This window comes from Poecilia reticulata, linkage group LG3 (assembly GCF_000633615.1).
Source record: "Poecilia reticulata strain Guanapo linkage group LG3, Guppy_female_1.0+MT, whole genome shotgun sequence".
In the NCBI taxonomy this organism is placed as follows: Eukaryota; Metazoa; Chordata; class Actinopteri; order Cyprinodontiformes; family Poeciliidae; genus Poecilia; species Poecilia reticulata.
This window is the reverse complement of record NC_024333.1, coordinates 1,038,572-1,059,489: the sequence shown is the minus strand read 5'-3', so window position 1 is coordinate 1,059,489 and position 20,918 is coordinate 1,038,572. Positions and strand designations below refer to the sequence as shown.

General features: G+C 39.8%; 1 protein-coding gene across 1 annotated transcript in view; it reads left to right on the top strand.

Moving 5' to 3' along the window:
* pkp3b (plakophilin 3b) overlaps window positions 1-20,788 on the top strand; it is a 33,615-nt gene extending 12,827 nt beyond the window's left edge. The window contains exons 2-13 of the mRNA XM_008404935.2: window positions 3,758-3,846; window positions 6,260-6,852; window positions 7,540-7,663; window positions 8,095-8,299; window positions 8,433-8,592; window positions 11,268-11,376; window positions 14,187-14,351; window positions 14,533-14,703; window positions 15,867-16,020; window positions 16,131-16,326; window positions 16,579-16,666; window positions 18,339-20,788. Coding sequence (XP_008403157.1) covers window positions 3,758-3,846; window positions 6,260-6,852; window positions 7,540-7,663; window positions 8,095-8,299; window positions 8,433-8,592; window positions 11,268-11,376; window positions 14,187-14,351; window positions 14,533-14,703; window positions 15,867-16,020; window positions 16,131-16,326; window positions 16,579-16,666; window positions 18,339-18,380 — 2,096 coding nt within the window. The 3' untranslated portion in view covers window positions 18,381-20,788. The remainder of the gene's footprint in view (window positions 1-3,757; window positions 3,847-6,259; window positions 6,853-7,539; window positions 7,664-8,094; window positions 8,300-8,432; window positions 8,593-11,267; window positions 11,377-14,186; window positions 14,352-14,532; window positions 14,704-15,866; window positions 16,021-16,130; window positions 16,327-16,578; window positions 16,667-18,338) is intronic.
* The last annotated feature ends 130 nt before the right edge of the window (window positions 20,789-20,918 follow it).

Below are 20,918 nucleotides of genomic sequence, written 5' to 3'. Positions count from 1 at the left end.
GAAGCTAAGATTGAGTCCAAAATCAGTGAGATTCATCCGTGGTGCAGTGAATCTGTCTCTCTTTAAAGATATCTCATTTCTTCCTCACATCGTGTCCTTATGAAACTTTCAAAACAAAAACGGAAAATTTGGGATGTATCTTACTAGTGAAAGAATTACATATAAATAATAGTCTTTACCACCTGGTAAATGTTATAACACATAATATAAGTTTTATAATATGTGTTACTGTCAGTCTCTTACCTTATTTGGAAATGGGAACATTGCACTCCGGAAGTGAAGGGGGCGCTATTTCCTATATTATCCGCGTTCTTCCGTTTAAATTTTCTTTTGAAATCTGTGATATAGCTTCATCTGTAGGAAGGAGTTTCACTCTCAGCATGTATTTTAAAATTTATCTTTTTTATTTACTTCAGCGCAGCTCACAGATTTTAACAAATTCCGTAGCTTTCGGTGTACTTCTAAATCTGCTTCTTAGTCGCATCTTTTCGGGCCTGCATTGCTACTGCCTCTAGTGGCATGGGGGTGGTAACACAACTAATATAATTATGTCACTAAACGAGAATACCACAAAATCTTTATTATTTACTATTAATTTCGCCATTACTGACAACGTGAAAGACAAATTATCTTCTAAAATATCATATTTTTCTTCAGGATGTAAAGCTAATTAGGTGACATAAACAACAGCTTTATACATTATAAATAATATCTATGTATCCCCATCACTTATAGGAGGAAGAAAAGAAATAAGACATGAAAAACAACATTATCAACAACAATAAAAATACCATATACAAAATATACATAAGAAATTTAATTGAGCAAAAGTCAATAACAAACAAATTAATTAGGTTCACAGACGAATAACCATGGTTGTTAAACAAGCAATAATCCACATTTTTGTTTTGTTGGTAGAGTCCTATACATAGGAAAAAATATTATAAAATTATTTAGTCTTCCAAGGTGGAAATTTTTCTTTGACTCTAAAACAATAAAATAAAACTAATTAATAGAATCATCATATCAACAATTTGTGCATGAAGTAAACACTTAGCATGCTACAGGTTAATGTTATTATTTAATTTGGCTAAGAATAATTATTGCACTGTCAATGAATGACATCTAATAGATGTTCTATATTTACCAGAGGATCACAGTAACGCCCTTCATGAGCTCAAACTGATAAAAAAAGAGGATGGATGCTCTATACAGTTTAGACAGAGTTGTTTTTGGTTTCACCGCTGTTTACCTACTATTTTTCCTGCTATTCCAAGTATTCTTAAAAGATTGTCTGTTAGTCTGCAGCTCATGTGACCAAACCAGCCGAGGAGATGAAAAGCTAAAGAACTCAACAGTTAAAACTTGAGATGACTTAAAACTTAAGTTAAATTTTTAAGTTTTAACATTTTATCTCATTGTTAGAATGTTAACATTACTTAACCTGGAGGTAACATTACTAATGTTACCTCCAGGGGTGAAAGTAGTTTTAAATTCTTGGGGGTACTATGACAAAAACAAATAGGACCAAAAAACATTTTATATATATATATATATATATATATATATATGTATTTTTGCAAAGTGATAAAAGCTGCGTACCTGTTGCTACAAAATAAAGCCGTATTTCCTTCAGCCCACTGGCTGCAATGTTGACACCTTGAGATGCCATGAGACCTAAATTCTGAACATTTAGCTTTTAAACTGGTTGTATTGATCMTGTGTCCAGACAGAGGGATAATCAGTAGCCCGGCATCATGACTTGTTTGTTCTGAAGATCCTGCAGCTTCCACTTCTCTTCCTAACATGGCGCCTCCTCATCCTGACTCTCATACTGATAGGAGGAACCACAGAGCTCTGTTAGGTTAAAAGCTCATCTTCTGAAGTTGGGATATTTTTCCTCCAACAGGCTCCAGAGGAATCACCTCATACCAGATGTTGGACTGGATTTTATTTCAATGTCATTTGTGAATATTAAAGCCTCATTTTCAACAGTGGAGCTATAAAGGTTGAAAAAGGTCATTATTTTGGAGAAAGTCTCATCAACATCAATATTTCCACTAAAGACGCAAAAAAAATTTGTTTGATAAAGGAAAAGCCTCTCAGACTCTGAGCCCGACAGGACCAAACTATTTTTTTTATATTAGACAATTTAATTTCACATAATTATTATGGAAGGCATTTGTTTGTTAAATACTTAATGAAACATATTTACCATGTTTGATGTTTGTTGTAAATGACGAATTCTCACAAAGAACGAGGTAATTAGTCCAAATTTGTCATTTTATTGAACGTTCAGAAACTACAGCAGCTGTGATGCGCCCAGTGGCTCAACTACACATTATGTAGGTGGATGCGAAAACATAAATCGGTGCTGATTGGCTAAGCTAGCGGTTCTCAACGTGGGTGGTACCGCCCCCCAGGGGGKGTTCAGAGGACGGCAGGGGGCGCTGGCGGACATTTTTACAAAAGGGGGGCGCTGGGATGCCTTTGGGGGGCGTTTAGTCGAAGGTAAACTTTACACCATAAATGCCCAAGAATGCCAGTTTAGACTTTGAGCAACTTGGTAAAACTGTATTGTGTAACATTAAACCATGCTTGGATGCAACTGTATCGATGGCAGCTCTTCTTCAATTCAGTGTATGTAACTTCTGTTAACTTCTTGGGGCAGCTCCGTTGTCCTGCTACTGGTAACTAAAATCAAGATACCCTCACTGTGTATCCCTCTGAAAAATGAACCAATGGGGTATATGCCACGGACTTCCGTTATAGCACTTCCGCATTTTTTTTTGCCACATAGAATGGTTCCGGTCCACAGGCAACAGTATGTTAACAGTGGCTCCTCAGTCGCTGCAGGACTATTAATGATGCCTATATAATTATTCAGACGTCCTGAAACGCTCCAACAACAAAGGAGAAAATAAAGAAATTCCTCCATGGGTGATACCATGATAGAGAGCGTTCATTTTATAGCGTTAACACCGGTGCTGTAAGTGGTCCGGTATGAAACTGGGGTGATAGAACAACACAGCACTTTTAAATTTCAATAATCAGAATGCAGAAATTGTTTCCGTTGTTTTAAAAGGTTTATGTCAGTCTGCCTTTTCCCCATCGATACGCCCTGCACCTTAGGGGGTAAAAAAAAAAGATTTTCACATTGTGCAAAACTCTGAAACAGGAGAAGCGTGACATAAAACGGAGCGAAAACTAGATGTGAATTATGGCATAAAAACAGAGAATCCGACGCTGAACAGTGAAAAGATCAACACATGATGTGAAAAACATCATGTGTTGATTAATAAAAAAAAGTCCCGACCCAAGTCCCGAACCGAGTCCCGAGCCGGGTCCCAAGCTGAGTCCCGAACCGAGTCCCGAACTGGGTACAGAGTCCCGAGTCCCGACCAAAGTCCCGACCCGAGTCCCGACCCAAGTCCCGAACCGGGTCCCGAACCAAGTCCCGACCCAAGTTCCATTAATAATTATTTGGGGGCGCTCAAAGTGCATTGAAAAAAGTGCAAGTTCATCAGTCATTTAATTCAGAAATGTAGAAAAAAGAAGCAAACAATCAGCACCATTCTGTGGATGTGAGCAGATGGACTCATTTAAATACAGTTCAGTACCATCCTGCTTTTTGACGGAATTGGCTGATGGAATCGTTGTAAACAATGCCTCAGTTTTCCTAACGATCTATGATGTTATGTTTTAATGTGACATATTTAACATAAATAATATGTGTTTTGCTCTTTCCTTTCTGTAGACTGCATTCTCCCTGAAGTAAAAAGTTTTCCCCAGGCTCATGGCTTCAGTTCCAGGTCCATGATAAGCACACCCACTCGTCCCATGGCTGTGAGTACGAAGCTTCACATACCAACATGCCAAAAACATTAAGTCTATTTATTGTTAAAATTTATTAATAAAAATTCTAAATGATGCATTTAACATGCAACTATTTTAAAATATCTTGAAAGAAATCAAGGTATGACATTATGTCACACTGTGAATACAAACGTTAACAAATTCTTTTGGGATTTTATGTGACACTCCAGCACAAAGTCATGCATAACTGGGAGTAGTTTTTAAAATGCTCTTCATTATTCTGTTTGTTCACTAAAACTGAAACATTAGTTGTACCGACTTCACCAACCAACACAGAGGAAGGTCAAAGGTTAAGTTGTAGAGACGTTTCAATCAGGATTTGGTTGGAATAACAATACCAACGCTTTGAACATCTCAGAGAATTGTTTAATCCATCAATCCATAGTGGAAACTGGAACAACTGCAAACCCACCATGACATGGTTTTCTAACTAAACAGACAAGCTGGGAGAGAATTAACCAAAAATGTATAAAAAGGCTCCCGACCCCACTGAGGGACAAGGGTGWAAGAAAATGGATGGATGGATATATAAAAAGGCTTAAATAGTTAAATAAAAAATTTGTGTAACATTCTTTTATCCAAATAATCAATTACTAAGAACAAGGATCCAGTCATCTTGTGGTTTATTCAGATGCAACTTTGCAAAACTAATTTGTTTCCATTTTCAAGAGGCTTTTTTCTACCAGCCCTCCCAGACAAATCATACTTGTTCAGTGTTTTTCTAACAGACGCTCTGAGGTCTAACAGCTGACTGAGTGATGTAAAACAGTCAGCATAGTGATTAGGCTTAGGACTGATATTCAGACTGGAGTTGAATCTGTCCTCACCGATGCAGACATGCGGTCATTCCAGTGCAGTGATGCTGACCAACACAAATCCCTGCAAACCATCAGAAGATAGTACGTTCCCTCAAGCCATAGAATCCCACAGAGTTTTATCTTAACTGTTTTCATTTTCTGCGCACACTTTTCCTCCCACACACTTTCAAAAAAAAGAACAATGAGCAGGTATTGCGTAGGAGTTTCCTGCAGTTTCCAACAGGGTCAGGAGAAGCATGGAAGCTGCACTCTGCACAGCTGGGAACAATGTAAAGACAAAGACTAAATCTAAACAGGATGCCTGACTCTGCCTTTAACTGACCTGTCTAACAATACAGACGCCACAGTCAGCTTCCTGCTGATCAGCAACCAGTCTGTAATGAAAACTAACCATGCTGGTTTGTAGTTCACTACTATAAAAACTTGTTGAGTTTTTATCAAAAATATCAATCAATCAAGTTGATTTGTGGAGCAGAGGCAGTTCAAAGTGCTTTACATCATGAAAACATATAAACAAGCATCATAAACACATCATGCAGTCAACAATTGTGCAATTAGTAACAGACGTTGCATTTTGTCAATTGTTTTAATTATCAATACTCATGAAGTATGTTGATGATCAATGCTCCATTAATTAATTAATTATGAAATGAAATGAATGAGACATACAGCGTTGTTCAACCCTCCAAGGGTTTTTTTTTTGTTTTTTACATGAAAAATGCTTCTATGGTTCAAAAACAAATAAACAGCTGGGTTTTTATCATCGGTTTAAAGGAACTCAGTGTTTCAGCAGTTTTGCAGTTTTCTGGAAGTTTGTTACAGTTTTGTGGAGAGTAGAAGCTGAATGCTGCTTCTCCATGTTTGGTTCTGGATGCAGAGCAGAACCAGAAGTCCTGAGAGATCTGAAAGGTTAATCCGACACAGCAGATCTATAATTTATTTTGGTTCTAAGCCGTTCAGCGATGTCTGTTCTCTCAGTGAAGGACTGTAGGACTGGGAGATGTTCTCTTTCTTCCTGGTTTTAGTCAGAACTCCAGCAGCAGCGTTCTGGATCAGCTGCAGATGGAGGATTGATGTTTTAGGCAGACCTGAGAAGACAAAGTTCCATGAATCAATGTGAATAAAGATAAACACATGGAGGAGTTTCTCTAGATCTTGCTGAGACATCAGTCCTTTAATCCTGGAAATGTTCAGGTGATAGAAGGCTGATTTTGTAACTGTATTTGTTTTTTCTTTGAAGGTTCAGGTCAGAGGTCATCACTACATCCAGGTTTCTGATCTTTAGTTTCCAACTGTAATAACTGAACCTGTGCATTCTAGAGGAACTAGATTGTTCCTCTTTAGGTTCAAAGATAAAAACTTCAGTTTTGTTTCTTTTCAGCTGGAGAAAGTTATGACACAGTCACACATTTATCTGTTCAGTGATTAGATGGTTCAGAGTCACCTGGTGACCTCGTAATATAGAACAGTGTACCATTTGTGTACTTTTGATAACAAATCTTATTTCCTGTTCCTGTGAGAAAAGTCTCTTAAGATCTGCTTTCCTCTGACCAACCACCTTGCAGGTATCTGCAGTGTCGTCTCAGGCCTCTGGGATGTCTGGCAGCTCTCAGGTCAGGCATACAGAAAGCGCCTCCATCCAGACCAGCTTCCACACCTCTCACATCCAAAGTCGAAGCCAACGCTCCAAGTCCCTGTGCCAGGACGACCACAGAGCGCTACCTCTAGCCCGTCCGCTCCACCCAGAGTCTTCCTCTGTGCCCTTCAGCGTTCCTCCACCTGGAAGCTTGAGGCGGTCCCTGAGCGGGGTCCTGGCCCAGGAGAGAGGGCCCTGGCAGGAGGAGGAGCTGCCCTACCAGTACACCTATAAAGGTCCATCCCATCGCATCATCAACAGAATCACCAACAGACAGCAGTACTACCAGCAGCACAACTCTGCGTTGGGGCCGGAGGGCTGGCTGGGGAACGGCCGGGGCTTCACCAGTGCAGGGGACAGCCTGACAGGGCAGTGGCAGCATCATGCCTCCAGGACCAACCAGGCCACGGCCCAGTACGCCCAGCTGCACCGGGCCGCCTCGCTGCGCTCTCTGAGGAGCGTCGGCAAGGGAGCAGACATCATGGATGCCGCCTCCATACACAGCAACGATCCTCTGGCAGAGTGAGAACACTTTATTCATTTTTTATCTGTCTGCTTCTGATCCACGGACAAATGTGTCTGTTTATAAAAACTTTCCGCACAAGATTGTCTGTCAGGTATCAGTCAGAAGAAGATCTCATACTGACCTGCCTGGTTCCTGCACAATAACTCTGTCAGACTGAAGTGGCTGAAAAAGGAAACAAAATAGCTCTAAAAGTCTTAAGAATTGGACATGTCCAACACGTCGTCATGACAGCATGTAAATACAAAGAAAAATAAATCATAAATGACCAACTTTAAGTTCAATCTTACATTCAGTCATGTAATTTTTCAACACTTTCCCAAGAAAGTTGTTTAGGTGATTATTTAGATGATTAAAACTGGTGATAATAATAAAGACTGAGTCTGTGAGGGACAGACAGGGACAGAGAACAGGTCTCCTGTTTACCTATGGATGTAGAAGAAAATCATTGACTGTAGAGGACAACTAGTACAAAGTGCAAAAATCACAGCCAAGTGAAATATTTACTGTCCCACATTTCTAACCAGATTAGGTCCGCAGAGATCCTCTCTAACTGTCTGAACTGCCGCTGGCTTATTAAAACAGTTTCATATGAAATAAATCTGCATTAATATAGTCTTTCTTTTTCTCTTGTGTGTGTGTGCGTGTGTGCGTGTGTGTGCGCGTGGGTGTGTGTGTGTGTGTAGGATGCAGAGCATTGACATGCCCACAGCTGTCAGATATCTTTCTGAATCAAATACTTCTCTGCAAGTTTTGGGAGCTGCTTATATACAACACCAATGTTACCATAGCAACGATGCCAAGAATCAGGTACTTTAAGTTTGATGGTTTGTGGTTATATTTGACTGTATTTGTTGTGGACATGAACTGATAGATGTCTCTGTATTTTTCCCTAAAAGACAGACACACACTCACTCACACGCACGCACACCCCCACACACAAACGCATGCACACACACGCAAGCACACACTCACACACACACCCACTGTATGTTTTGTTTTCTTGTTATTCCAAAGTGTCCAGTTTTCCCAAAAACTGCTGCATGAACTTTAGATTACTCTGAGAATGTTATTGTTACTTTGTGGGTTTAATCAGAATTAGAACAGAAGGTAAAATATTTTTTTCTCATAGGTTTGTGTACAGGAGAATGGGGATGTCAGTCATTTCCAAACTCAAGCTTAGTTTTGATAGATTTGATAAAAACGCAAAGTGTGTAAGAGGTTCTCTGTGTGTGTCCGAGTTCCGTGCTTTGGGTGGTGTTCCGGCGCTGGTGCAGCTTTTCTCCAGTGACCATTTAGAGGTGCAGCGCTATGCTACAGCGGCTACACGAAATCTTATATATGAGAATGCTGACAACAAGGCGGCCCTGATAGAGGCAGGAGGACTGACGGCTCTGGTCAACATCCTGAGCCAACACGACGAGGAGCTGTGGAAGACCATCACAGGTAGGAATGTAACATCCCAACATCGGAGGAAGCTTGTTATGTGAGCAAATATGCACCACAGTATAAGTCTGTGTGAAAAAAAGAAATGTATGTGTGTGTGTCACTAGTTATTCTGGTCTTTTCTGTGTGTTAGGTGTCCTTTGGAATCTGTCCTCCAGAGACAACCTGAAGGATAGGCTGGCTGTGGAAGCGCTGCCACTTCTGACTGAGAAAATTCTGGTTCCACTTTGCAAAAGCCTCCCTCTGAACCTGTCTGAGAGAGAGATCTTCAACAATACCACTGGCTGCCTCAGGTGAGAACCAGACCAAGATCCCCTGGATAAACTGGAGCGACATGACAGACAAACACAAAGTGACTGACAGGAAGCTGGTGATGTTGCAGATCCAACCAGACAGCAGGAGTCTGAGACACACAGTCTGCAGCCCAGTGTCAACAACAACACTGCTGATATTAGCAAACATTACTTCCAGAGCAAAACCTCCCTTCCTGTTAATCTCAGGAGATTAACAGGAAGCAAAGATCAAATGAAACTGTACAACAGATTAACCAAATTGATGATACAAAATAATCCACTACTTTATTATCTCTTTATTAGTGCCTTTGAGCTTTTTTAACATTTTTTTTTTGTCTTTTTGACTTTAAGGTGCATATCTAAACCATGAGATCATCTGTTTCCCAGCAGCCAGCAGGGCGAGTGTCTAATTCCAACTACTGTAAAAATCCAAAATAATTATTCTCTGTGTGTGTTTTTTTTCCACACTGATTATTTTTAGAGTTGATGGATTTTTGTTGTTGTGTCGAATAAGAAAAGGAGTGGAAATACCTAAGCTACTCTTATGTAAGCTATTTTTTTACTCCTTCATTTACTTCTGCACACTCCCTGAAACAAGAAATAAATCCTTGTTTGTTAATTCTACTGGAAATTTTCACTACAAATCTTGCTTTGAAAATGATAAACCACAAAGATTTGTTGAGGGAGTTCTTTTACTGGAACAAAAAACATATGTTAAAAACAATTTTATTCAAATTTCAGTTAGCCAATCACATTTGTCACAGCAGAGGTCAGCAAGTCAAACATCATCTGCATAATACAAGCAAAAATTACAATTTGGAAGAAACCCTCCAGTGTTTAGTTTTTTTTCTCTAACAACCTAATTCATATTATATGAGTCATTATGGTCTGGATTGAGATCTGATCAATACCAACAAAGCGCCAGGCCTCTTAGTAATCACTTAAATTCTTGAAATTCACCAAAGATATGTATTATGGGCTGAATAATTATATCCCATTTGTGGGGCCACGATAGGTACAGAAGGGATCCTTGTGATCCACTACCACCTGGTGACAAATGGAAACATTTAAGCTGCAGTGTGTAACTTTAATGAAAACGTTTTTTTTACATATTTGTTAAAACTGTTACTATGGTGTGACAGTTTGATGTGAGACAGATAATCTGTGAAAACATTGAGCTTCTTTGCCAATTAGAAATGACCAATTAGACAGGAGGTGGGCCTTAGCGCTGTTAATCACAATCGTGTATCACTGAACGTTCTCTTTCTCTGTCCCCTCCTTGCTTTCTGCTATGCTGCAGCTAGCATAGCATGTTGTGAATGCTAAGTCTAGTTAGCATCACCACAGATGATGTTGAATAAACAGTTTTCCTGTGACTGTAAGTTGTTTCTTCTGCCTTCAACACATTCAGCAGCATGTACATACGTTTGATTGGCACTAAACAGGATCTTGGATCAAGAGGATCCAAGATCCCAGGAGGTAGACCCTCCTCCGCTACCGATCGGCATTTCTCCAGATGGTAATGGTAGCTCAGGGAGGAGGTGGAGGAGAGCGACGTTTTCACAGATTATCTTCCTCATAACAAACTGTCAAAACATTTTAACAAATATATAAAAAACATATTCTTCATGAAAGTTACATACTGCAGCTTTAAGTGTCACATTTATATAATTTTAAATATTAATCCATGCATAGATGGAATTGCTCCCTGCCTGCATCCTCCGTTTTACTTTTACAAAGTGGTCACTGAGAGAGCGCCACCTTTCTGCAGACAGCTTCCGCAGTGGAGGAGTTTTTAGTCATTTGACCGTTTTTATAATTATTTAGTAACTAACCGAACAAATTCACATAATTCATCACTGCGTCAGATTCATGTCGCTTGCGGATACAAAAGGCAGGTTATGGAAGACGATTAGTTGAAGCAAAATATCAATATTACTGTCTGAGCGCAGTTCTGCATAAAACCCGCCCACAAACTTCTGCCCAACCACACTCTCCTCTCAGCTCCGTACCAAAGGGAACAGTACCTCAGCCAGGCTGCTGCCTTTTTACACATATTTGCTCAGGTCAATAATTTGATGGAATCTGCTGGGTTTCCTTAGACAGAAATTTTTTAACTACTTAGAATAACTAATTGCGTACACTTTACTGTTTGATAACTAAGATCAGTTAGAATGTATGGATGTGATTGAATTATAATGATTTTTTTGTAAAGATAGGACTCTTGTTGTGAAATGGCATCAAATAAATAAACTGAAATGAATTAAATGTAATATTTGCGGTATTCCCAAAGCGATCAATGTTCATTTTACAAAGCTTGCACACGGTGAAGCTCCTGTCAGGCTCGTTCTTCCCAGGTATCGATAAAAACCAAAATGAGTCCAAATGTTTGCTGTTTGAATCTCTCTTTGATTTTTGTAATTTCCTCTGATGTACGTCACCACATTCTGATGTCACTGCACATTTTAAATCGACAATAGATCATCTTATGTGAATTGATGTTTCTGTCCCACCTCTAGTGATTAGACATGCCTTTATGCTTAGAAAATTTAGACCAGAACTGAGATGAACCAGGTTGAATTTTATAATAATCAGATCAAAGTGACCTCTGCGGTGACATGTTTCCTGCCGGGTATGAATGTGTCTGTGTGTTTACCTCGTGTCTGTTTGTTTAGGAACTTGAGCTCAGTAAATGAGAGAACGAGACGGAAGATGAGAAGCATGCAGGGTCTGGTGGACTCTCTGGTGTGCTACATTCAGCTGGAAGAAAGAGGAGATGATAAGGTAACCCTGATCTCACTAACAAGCTGTAAATAATGCAGTAGTACATACAAAGAGGTCTGATTTCAGAACCATTGGACATCGTTACTGCAGACTGCCTAAAGTACCAGCAGCTTTGAGCATGTAAAAACCCAACAGACATAGAATGATGGCCTCTGATTAACAAAGATGGTGTCATTACATTGGCTCCTGGTGGCCATTATTTGAGATTTTACTGGTTTTCACTAACCCAGTGGTAGTAATTCTATGTGCTGCTGCCAGCCTTGGCCAGATTGTACTTGCATAAAAGATTTTTAATCTTAATGGAATATTTCTGGTGAAATTAAGGTTTATAATAACAATACTTTGGTGTATTAGAACCGGGCCACAAACCAGTGAACTTGGCCAGGTAAATTATTTCTTACCAGGTCTGTCAGTTACCATGGAACCAGGATGCATGGTTCCTAGCTCCAGAAATTTTGCATCCTATTAAGGAAATAGGATTAAAAAATGGAAGAGTTATTAAGATTTAACCTAATTTTAAAGGAAAAATTAATGAACCGCTGACAATTTATGTGTCTGTTTTTATCATGTGACTTCTAATGCACTTCTTTAGGCTCTCTGTGTCAAAAGTCAGAATTTTCTAAACATCTTTTCACCTGCATTTCACTGGGAGCGACTGGTTTGATGGGTTTTTCAGAATAGCACAACAGAAAACGTTTGATTGTATTGCACTTTTTTTTTACACTTGTTTCCCTTTGCAGGGCAAACATCCTCCAAGCTGTGTTTAGGCTCAGCTCCCACATGACTTTCCCACCTCATTACATTGTGCATTACATTGTGTTCCCCATACTCTGACTCATAACATACAAGGAATGCACTGGTCCTTGTATGCTCATGTGTGGGCTGATCATGACTTTTAATTGGTTCTGTAATGTCTGTGGGTGTTTTTTCTTCTTTTACTGTTAAATCTGACCCTTGGCTCAGTGGTTTTTCTCTAAATTGTGGGAAATTCTGTGCAACGACAATCTTGTCTTTAGCTTCTTTACTTCCACTCTTGTTTCACTCAAGCCCAATATATGAGGCACTGCAGGTTCAACTTAGTGACACAAAAAAATCACGCCATAAACACACACCTTCAAGTTATTTTTTCATTCATTTTCTGGTTGTAACTACGGCAGGCACAAAAGGACAATAAGCACAGGGAGCAGCCAATACAAAGCAGCATTTTTGAACCCTAATCCTGCCCTCCATGTTTTAGATTTTTCCCTGCTTCAAGCACACATGATTTCAATTTATTATGATTATCAGGCTCCAAAAACATGACTGTAAGGTTAATTGACCTCTCCAAATTGTCCCTAGGTGTGAGTGTGTGTGTGCATGGTTGTTTGTCTCTGTGTGTCTCTGTGTTGCCCTGCGACAGACTGGCGACCTGTCCAGGGTGTTCCCTGCCTCTCGCCCGGAATGTTAGCTGGAGAGGCACCAGCACCTCCTAACCCCACTAAGGGACAAGGGTGTAAAAAAAATGGATGGATGGATGGATGGATATCAGGCTTTGTTGAACTGCAGTCACCTGAATCAGGCTCTTAAATCAGGAAACATCTGAAACATGCCTCAAGAATCAGGGCTCTATATGAGAACACTCATATAGAGCAACACAACACTCATCTGAAAGTGATTCAGAAAAATGGGAAAAAAATAGAGACTCACACATGATAATAATAATCCGCCTTTGACGCTGTTCTGCTCTGGAGGGTGAATGACAAAGATCTTGACAAAGAACATGTTGACATTTTTTCCTTATTTTTTTAGCAACATATTAGAGTTGAGTTCTTGTTTTACTTTGCAACTTTAAAGTTGATGTAGTGTTTTAAAATCTGTGTTAAGCATTTATTTCCTTAGAGCCAATAACATTTTTTGCTTTGCTTTCATCAAATCAGTGAATTTGACAATAAATGAAATATTTGTCTTGGTCTATGTCAGGGGTGTCAAACTCCAGTCCTCGAGGGCCGGTGTCCTGCAACTTTTAGAAGTGCCTCTGCTGCACCACACCTGAATAGAATAATTAGGTCATTAGCAAGGCTCTGGAGAACTGAGGAGGTAATTAAGCCATTTGATTCAGGTGTTTTGTACCTGTGGCACATCTAAAAACTGCTGGACAGCGGCCCTTCAGGACTGGAGTTTGACACCCCTGGTCTATGTGCATGTCTCATTGAAGACTTGCTTTTCTAATGGATTTGATGTGAAGGGGTCAGAAAAGGGAGTAAAGACATGTAGCAAAGGAACCGGGGACAGGAGCTGAACTCAGGGTGACAGTCTCTGGGTTCTAGCCTGTCTATAGCCACTGCATCATGTGACGACCCATACTATGTGTTAATTGTTAGTAAATTAGAAGTTATGTGTTGTTGTTGTGATTTTACTCCACAGTGATCCTGCTGTAATTTCTGGAGCTTTTCCTATTTTCTCATCCTTTTCAGAAACTAGTGGTTCCTGTTTATGGAAAAGCTCTCTGTCTTTCCAACACGACTCATGTCGGTGGTGTTTTATTTTCCTGCTTTCTAAATGTGGTTCCAAATATCAGCTGAAACATTTGATGCCACTTTAAATATCAACTACAATGTCACTTAGTATGTGTTTGTTGCTCTAGAGTCTAGAGCCTCCACATATAGATATTTTAGTCTCAAAAAGCCATGTGTTCCACAGCTTCAAATAAAAAGAAGTTGCACATAAAATTAATTATGCTTTCAAGTCAACGCATTATGTGAACCATTACTAAAAATTTAAAAAGCAGTCGTCTAGCCTGAAGTTGAATCTTGTGTTTTCTTCCTGCTTAGGGTTTGGAAAACTCCTTGTGTGTGATGAGGAATCTATCGTACCAGCTGTACGTGGAGCTTCCTCCGTCAGTCCGCCTCCACCTGGAGGGCCCATCCAGAGCTTCAGCCTCCAGAACTGATGAGATGATTGGCTGCTTCACTGTGCAGAGCAAAAAGAACAATGAGGTCTTTGTCACTGGATGCTAAGACTTCTAAGATTTTTACAGAGGGGAATGCCCCTCAAGAAATGTCTTGACCACTCAGGGTGTCAGGAACCAGGGCAGTGTGGTTCCAACAGGCCCACTGGCAATCAAGTGCTCTGTGGATGAAGATTGTCCAAAGTGACTTAATGATGTTTTCTTTACAGCTTCAACATAGGAATATTCCAAGACTCTCACACCCCAAGGACTCTGAGTGGCTGTGGCACCCGAAGGGCGTGGCCCTCTACAAGCACGTCCTGCAGAACAGTGAAGGCAGCTCAGCTATAGTGGAAGCTGCTGTTGGAGCCCTGCAGAACATCACATCTGGAGAAGGACGGGTAGGCTTACAATGACAAACAACAATTCTATTCACTTTATGTCTGTAGCGCCAATTCACAGCAAATGTCGTCTTTAGAAAAAAAAACGCCATTTCAGTTCAATTCCGATTGATGCTGGTTATCAAGCAGTACATTTGGCTCAGCTAATTATTTAAATTAGTTTAACAAGCTTTCTAACTAAGAAAACCCAGCAGATTGCATAAAGTCATTAATCCCATTAGCTATAAAGTTGCACAAATTGACATCACAAATATTCTGTAAATTCTCTTATAATGGAAACACCAATTTTGAAAAAATAAATTGCGATAGAATGAGGTGGTTTTTCAGCCATATCGAAACAAATGTATTTTACAAAACTCTATTGACAAAGCTTTCTTTGCATCACGAGTCACATGATCAACAGCCGAATGTTACTACTGGTTAAAATGATGAAGACGAGGACAGGAAGTAGTAGTAGGACAATTGTTTGTTTTTATTTTTTCAGACAATGTCCAGCTGGCTCCACCAGAGCTCTCGGCATCACAGTTCATAATAGTTGTTTTTCAACATGTTGAATCCATTACTCTTCCGTAAACTTACTGACTACATTTTCCCAAAATACCACATATGTAGCCGCCCCCAAGTAAGCGGGGCTTGTCGTGCCAACACCTGAAAAGAGACGCCAACGTCTCCTTTGATTGGCTGATAGATAAGTTCAAGTACCATGACTGTTTACATCTGTTGTTGCCATGATTTATAATGTCTTATTGTGGGGAAAAGTTCAGTCATGTGGTTTTAATTTATTTTTTACTTAGTGGAAACTCTGCAGTTGTAAAATTGTGTTTTTTGACATCAGCTGAATATAGACAAAGATTTACACATTTGTAATGGAAACAACTTCTGACTTGCACCATTCGCTCCTCCTGGACGCAGCGGCAGCAGACAAGTCGTTGACTTTACAGCAGTCCCTCATACCAAGTATCCAAATAAAGAACATGTGAACATTTATATACCAAAATAATCTCACTTAAATATTTACTTCTTGAACTGGTTTGATTCTTTTCATATAAAATGTCTTTGGAGGAGAAATGAAGCGTAAATGGAGCAGGTTGGAGGAGTGAAGTGTTGTTTGTGTGTGTGTGCGTGCGTGCGTGTGTGTGTGTGTGTGTGTGTGTGTGTGTCAGTGGCCAGCGGTGCTGAGCGGCGTGGTGAGTGAGCAGGAAAGGATGGTCCCCATGCTGCTGGATCTGCTGGACAGCAGCAGTGAGATGCTCCTCAGGCCGCTGACTGGCCTCCTCAGGAACCTGACCAGGCACGCTGCAGACAAAGACCACATGGGTGAGTGGCCGGCAATGAGCAATGAAACTCCATCAAAAAAAGCATCTTTATGTTGCATATCATTTCTTGAAATAAACATAAAACTCTTTGACCGGCTCTTCTGTTGACAGCTAAGATCATGGTGAGCGCTCTGGTGTCCAGGCTGCCTGCTGACGGCCTGGAGAAGACCCCGTCCAGTGAGGTGGTGGTCAACATGTGCGGGGCCCTGAACCATCTGGTCACCTGCAGTTCTTTAGCTGCCCGAGATATCGCCTACTTCAACGGTCTTCCTAAGCTGATGGGCATAAAGACGTCACATGATAACAGGTAGGACTGACAGCTGCTGCAGATCAAGGTCAAAGGTTAGCTGTAGTTAATTCCTCCAATTCTAACAAAATCTTTCCTCATTGGCTGCCTCTGTTTCCTGTTTATAAACTGCTGGTCATCGTATGGCTACTGACCCCACAGAGAGTTGTCTTAATATAATTATGTCATTTATGAATGTTTACTGGTGACGGTCTGACCTGTGTGCCCCCTTCCTCACTGCCTCACTGTGACCCGCCTGCCGTCTCTGTTTAGCTCCGGGAGCCTCCGGGCTGCCAGGGCGGCCTCCACCGTGCTCTGCAACATGTTCCAGTACAACAAGCTGCACAGAGATTACAAACTGGTGAGTCCAACATCAGCCCTGTTTGGGAAGTACAGTCTGGATTCTCAGTGATTGCAGAGCTCAGTTGTGAAATTTACTCCAGTTTTTCCTGTTTCAGTTATAAACAAAAGCAGAAGTAGTTTAATCTGGTCTACTGATAGAGTTACTGTCTTGATGGTTTGGATGGAGTGGCAGCCACAGATTTTACACCCCCTCATTAAGACACTCATTGGAGGTAGAAAGCACCAATAAAAGTAGCAGTTTTAAACAGTCCATCAAGTTAAGTTAGTGCACCTCTTTATATTCCTGACTCACTACAATATAAATTGTTTTTGTTTTTTCAGTTTTATAATTTTTTTCTCAAGTTTTTTAAAATAGTTTTTTTCTGATCTGCTACTGATATAATCTTATCAGTTTATCAGTTTTATTTGTACCTATATTAACTTTTTTCAGTCTGAAGTGAAACAGATTTTGGGAAAAATGTGTCCATGACTTTTTATGTCAATGTTTGGTTTAAAGTGTAATTATGAAGGCGTATGGATGTGTTGCTTGTTTGTGTATCATTCTATGCTTTTTATTCTTTTTTGATGGAGTGTTTTGGGTGGGAATTAATTTCATTTAGTCAGTAAAGCACTTTGCTATCAGGCAGATGAGTTTGTGTTTCTCTTGTTAAACATAGTTTTCTCTGCTGCTGCATTGTTGGAGCAGAACTTCAGGCCAAACTTAGCTGATGTGTGTGTGTGTGTGTGTGTGCGTGTGTGTGTGTGTGTGTGTGTGCGTGCGCGTGTGTGGGCGTGTGTGTGTGCGTGTATGTGTGTGTGTGTGTGGGTGTTGGCCAGTTGCTTCCACCAGATGGTTTTCTGCTTCATGTCGTCTCATATCGGTTTCTCTTTTTTTTCTGCTTGACCTCAGCTTCCCATTGGTTCATCTTCTTCCTCCCTACTCTTGTTGTGAAGGCCTCTGGACACTGCAAACATTTCTGTGAACTGTTTTGTTACTAAATGGTTACCTTTGTTCTGGCAAATGTCTGATTGGCTCTCAGTTTGTCATGAAGTTGGAGATCAGGATTGAGCCATCTCATCAGAAAACAGGACTTTTCCCTTTTTTTTAAAAAAAATCAGGAGATTTATGAACAAAATACAAATATCCTTCACATCATCCCTAATTTCAACATTCCTGTTTTGATGTCCCAGCAGTATTTGTGTGCGTTGGACTCAGCATGAGTAGAGAATCCTTCTAATGGTCTGTCTGTTTGTCTCTGAGGTGGCGTTGGCAGTCAGTAAGCTCTGATTTTCTCCTGTATAATCAGCCCGCCAACAAACTCATAATCATTCCAAACTGAACTTTACAAAGCAAACAAAACCTACATGAGCCGAGCCGAATGCTCCCTCATGTGGCTTCTGACTCACATAAGCGAAATGATTTAAAGCCATAAAAAAAGAGTAAAGAGAGATGTAAATTGACTCCATTCCAGCCATTTTGTGGAATCTGCTGGATCACTGGTGGATTTTCTGGATGGTGAAATAATGTTTTTCTAGTTTTATCTTTTTTCATTGGTGTTGTTGTGGATATAACAGCCTGAGTGTTCAGCAAACATTTGGTAACTTTAATCTCTGCATCATTTAGGAGAAACTCTGTGGCTCCATCAAATTTATTATTTTAAGTATTTGCTTTATTTCTTTGTGTTCGACAGAGAGGATTTACCCGACAGAACTTCGTTGATTCCAACTTCTAGTGTCTGTTTCCTCCCAGCGTGAATTCTGCAGTGAGGAGAAGGAGGCGAACGGACCAACCAGAACCAAACACAGGAGCTGTTATTCCTCCGTTTGGAACCGTTTGACTGATTAATGCTTGTGTTGTGTTTTTAACAGTCACATGCAGCTGGTTTATTTTAGACTGATTCTGACATAACATACGGTTTATCCCTGACAGAATAGATTCAGACTTAATGTTGTTAAAACATACTGACTTCAGCGATCTGTTAGTGTGTGAATCAATTTGCCCGTTTAACTGTTGGTGTTGCACACACACTTTAAACCTAATTCTGATTCACCTCATTTCTTTTGAATGTTTCTTATTGTTGAGGCTACTGAAAACTTTACACATTGTCACACTTCTCTTTGGAAGTTAACGTTCTGCTCAAGCTCCCATCAGAGAAGAAGAAACCTGCTGGATGCAGTAGTTTTTAAAAGGTTTATCAAAACTATTTATGAATATTTTTGCCCCTTTTTGAGGAGTACATTTTTGTCTTTTGTGAAGTAAGATAAGAAAAGATCTGCAGCTGGATTTGGCATATATGTAGGTAGATATGTTCAAATTGGAGGGAATTGCTCCAGAACTCTGATGATTTGTATGTGTTGGACACTTTACTTGGTGTCTCTCAGTCCATCCTACACGTTCTGTTTTTACCAGTTTGGGTGAAAACACACACACACACACACGCGCGCACGCACACACACACACACCCGCGCACACACACACACCCGCGCACACACACACACACACACATGCTGTTTTTCTACAAAGCAGTTCATGTAGTTTTTCAGATCAGAATTAAGTTGTGAGTTATAGACACAAATGTTCTTATGTAAGAGAAAATGTGCTTAAAGTGTAAAATGCAGTAGTTATGTGATTCCAAAGCAAAGCTGTCTAAAACTTCATAGTTGCACTATTTCCTCATAGCAGTGTGAAAAATGAGGTAAGAGCCAATGAGGTTCCTCCCTTTGGATTCCCGTGTCAACGAGGAATGCTGAGGAGACGTAACATCCCGCCGAGCACTCAGTGCGTCATGTCATTTTCAGTCTAACCTCTGGGGGTCACTGTTTCATTTAGTTTGGGATTTAGCTCCTGATGTCAATGACCGTTAGAGGATATAAATGAATGACGTTTTTAAAGAAACATATTGAAGTTAACAGTCATGGTTAGACCAGTGCTTGTCAAAGGTTTTAATAAGATTTTAATAAGATAAAGTTCCACCAAGTTGACAGAATTTCCTAAACACATCAGGACTTGGACTATTTTCTGTTTTTTGCGTTTTGTATTTACAAACATGATAAACTACATGATTGGTTCATGGAGTCAGTGTACTTATGCATTCGGTTGTGTTGAAGTTTTACAGTTGAAAAGTGCATTAACAGAGTAGAGGTTTCTAATTCTGACCTCAAGATCCAACATGGCTGCCTTGTATAAAACCTAATATCTGCAGTAAAAAGAAATGTTTATTTGTATTATGATGCCCCATTTTGTGAATATGTTGCTAAAGTTTGAAAGTAAATCACATAGAAATGTTAGCTACCACTGTTAGTTACCGCTGTTAGTTACTAATAATACTGTTGCTCAGCATTTTCAGAAACCTTGTTCCCAAGAAAGCCCTCGGCTCGTTGCTGGTAAGGAAATCTACAAAGTAACAATAACTGGGTTGGGTTTTGGACTCTGACAGTTGGTGCTTGTTAGCTCTACATTACAGTTCATGTGTTTGTATTTACTACATTTCCTCTGAGTCAAATAGTACTGTCCTGTGGTGGGATTAGATTACAGGGACAACTGATCAGTTCTGATCAATAATTACATTACAGACACCAATATAACAGTAAAAGTTCCTACTCCAGATTAAGAACTAAAAAATCCATCCAAGAGCAGAAAGAAAAAAAAAAAACAGCTGCAGGCTCTGATTTGGAAACATTGAAATGAGTCGCCACTCATTTCTATCATGTGACTCATAGTAAAAGCAAAAGCAAATTTCACTTTAAGTATTCAGTGTTTTTAGGTAGTTCTAACATTAAACACGTTGAGGCCTCCAACTTCTATGTAACTTTGTCACATTTCAAACTGTTTGTGTTATCACTAATAATTCAGCAAAGAAATGCGTGTGAATGTGTCGCTACATGTACTATGAGTGAGTGGTTTGTGTTCAATAGAACTCTCTCTGTGCTGAATAAACAAACTGAAAAGTAAAAAAGTACCTTTACATAATTGAATTATTAATCCTGTTTGACATCATCTCACCTGATATGACTGTAGCTGATGTCTGTCACCTGTTCAGCACTTCAGCTGTTCCTGTTAAACTGGTTTGATCATGTAGCAATTTCCAATGTAATGAAACAGTAAAAATATTATAATTTTAATAAAGGTTGATGAATTGTTTACGGGTTTTTACTACTTTTATCTGTATTGTTTGAATAGAAATGGCTTACTGCACATTTACCTTTTTGTTTGATAACCATTTGATCTGCTTACCGTTAAACCTCTGCACATGCATTTTTTGTTTTCAGTC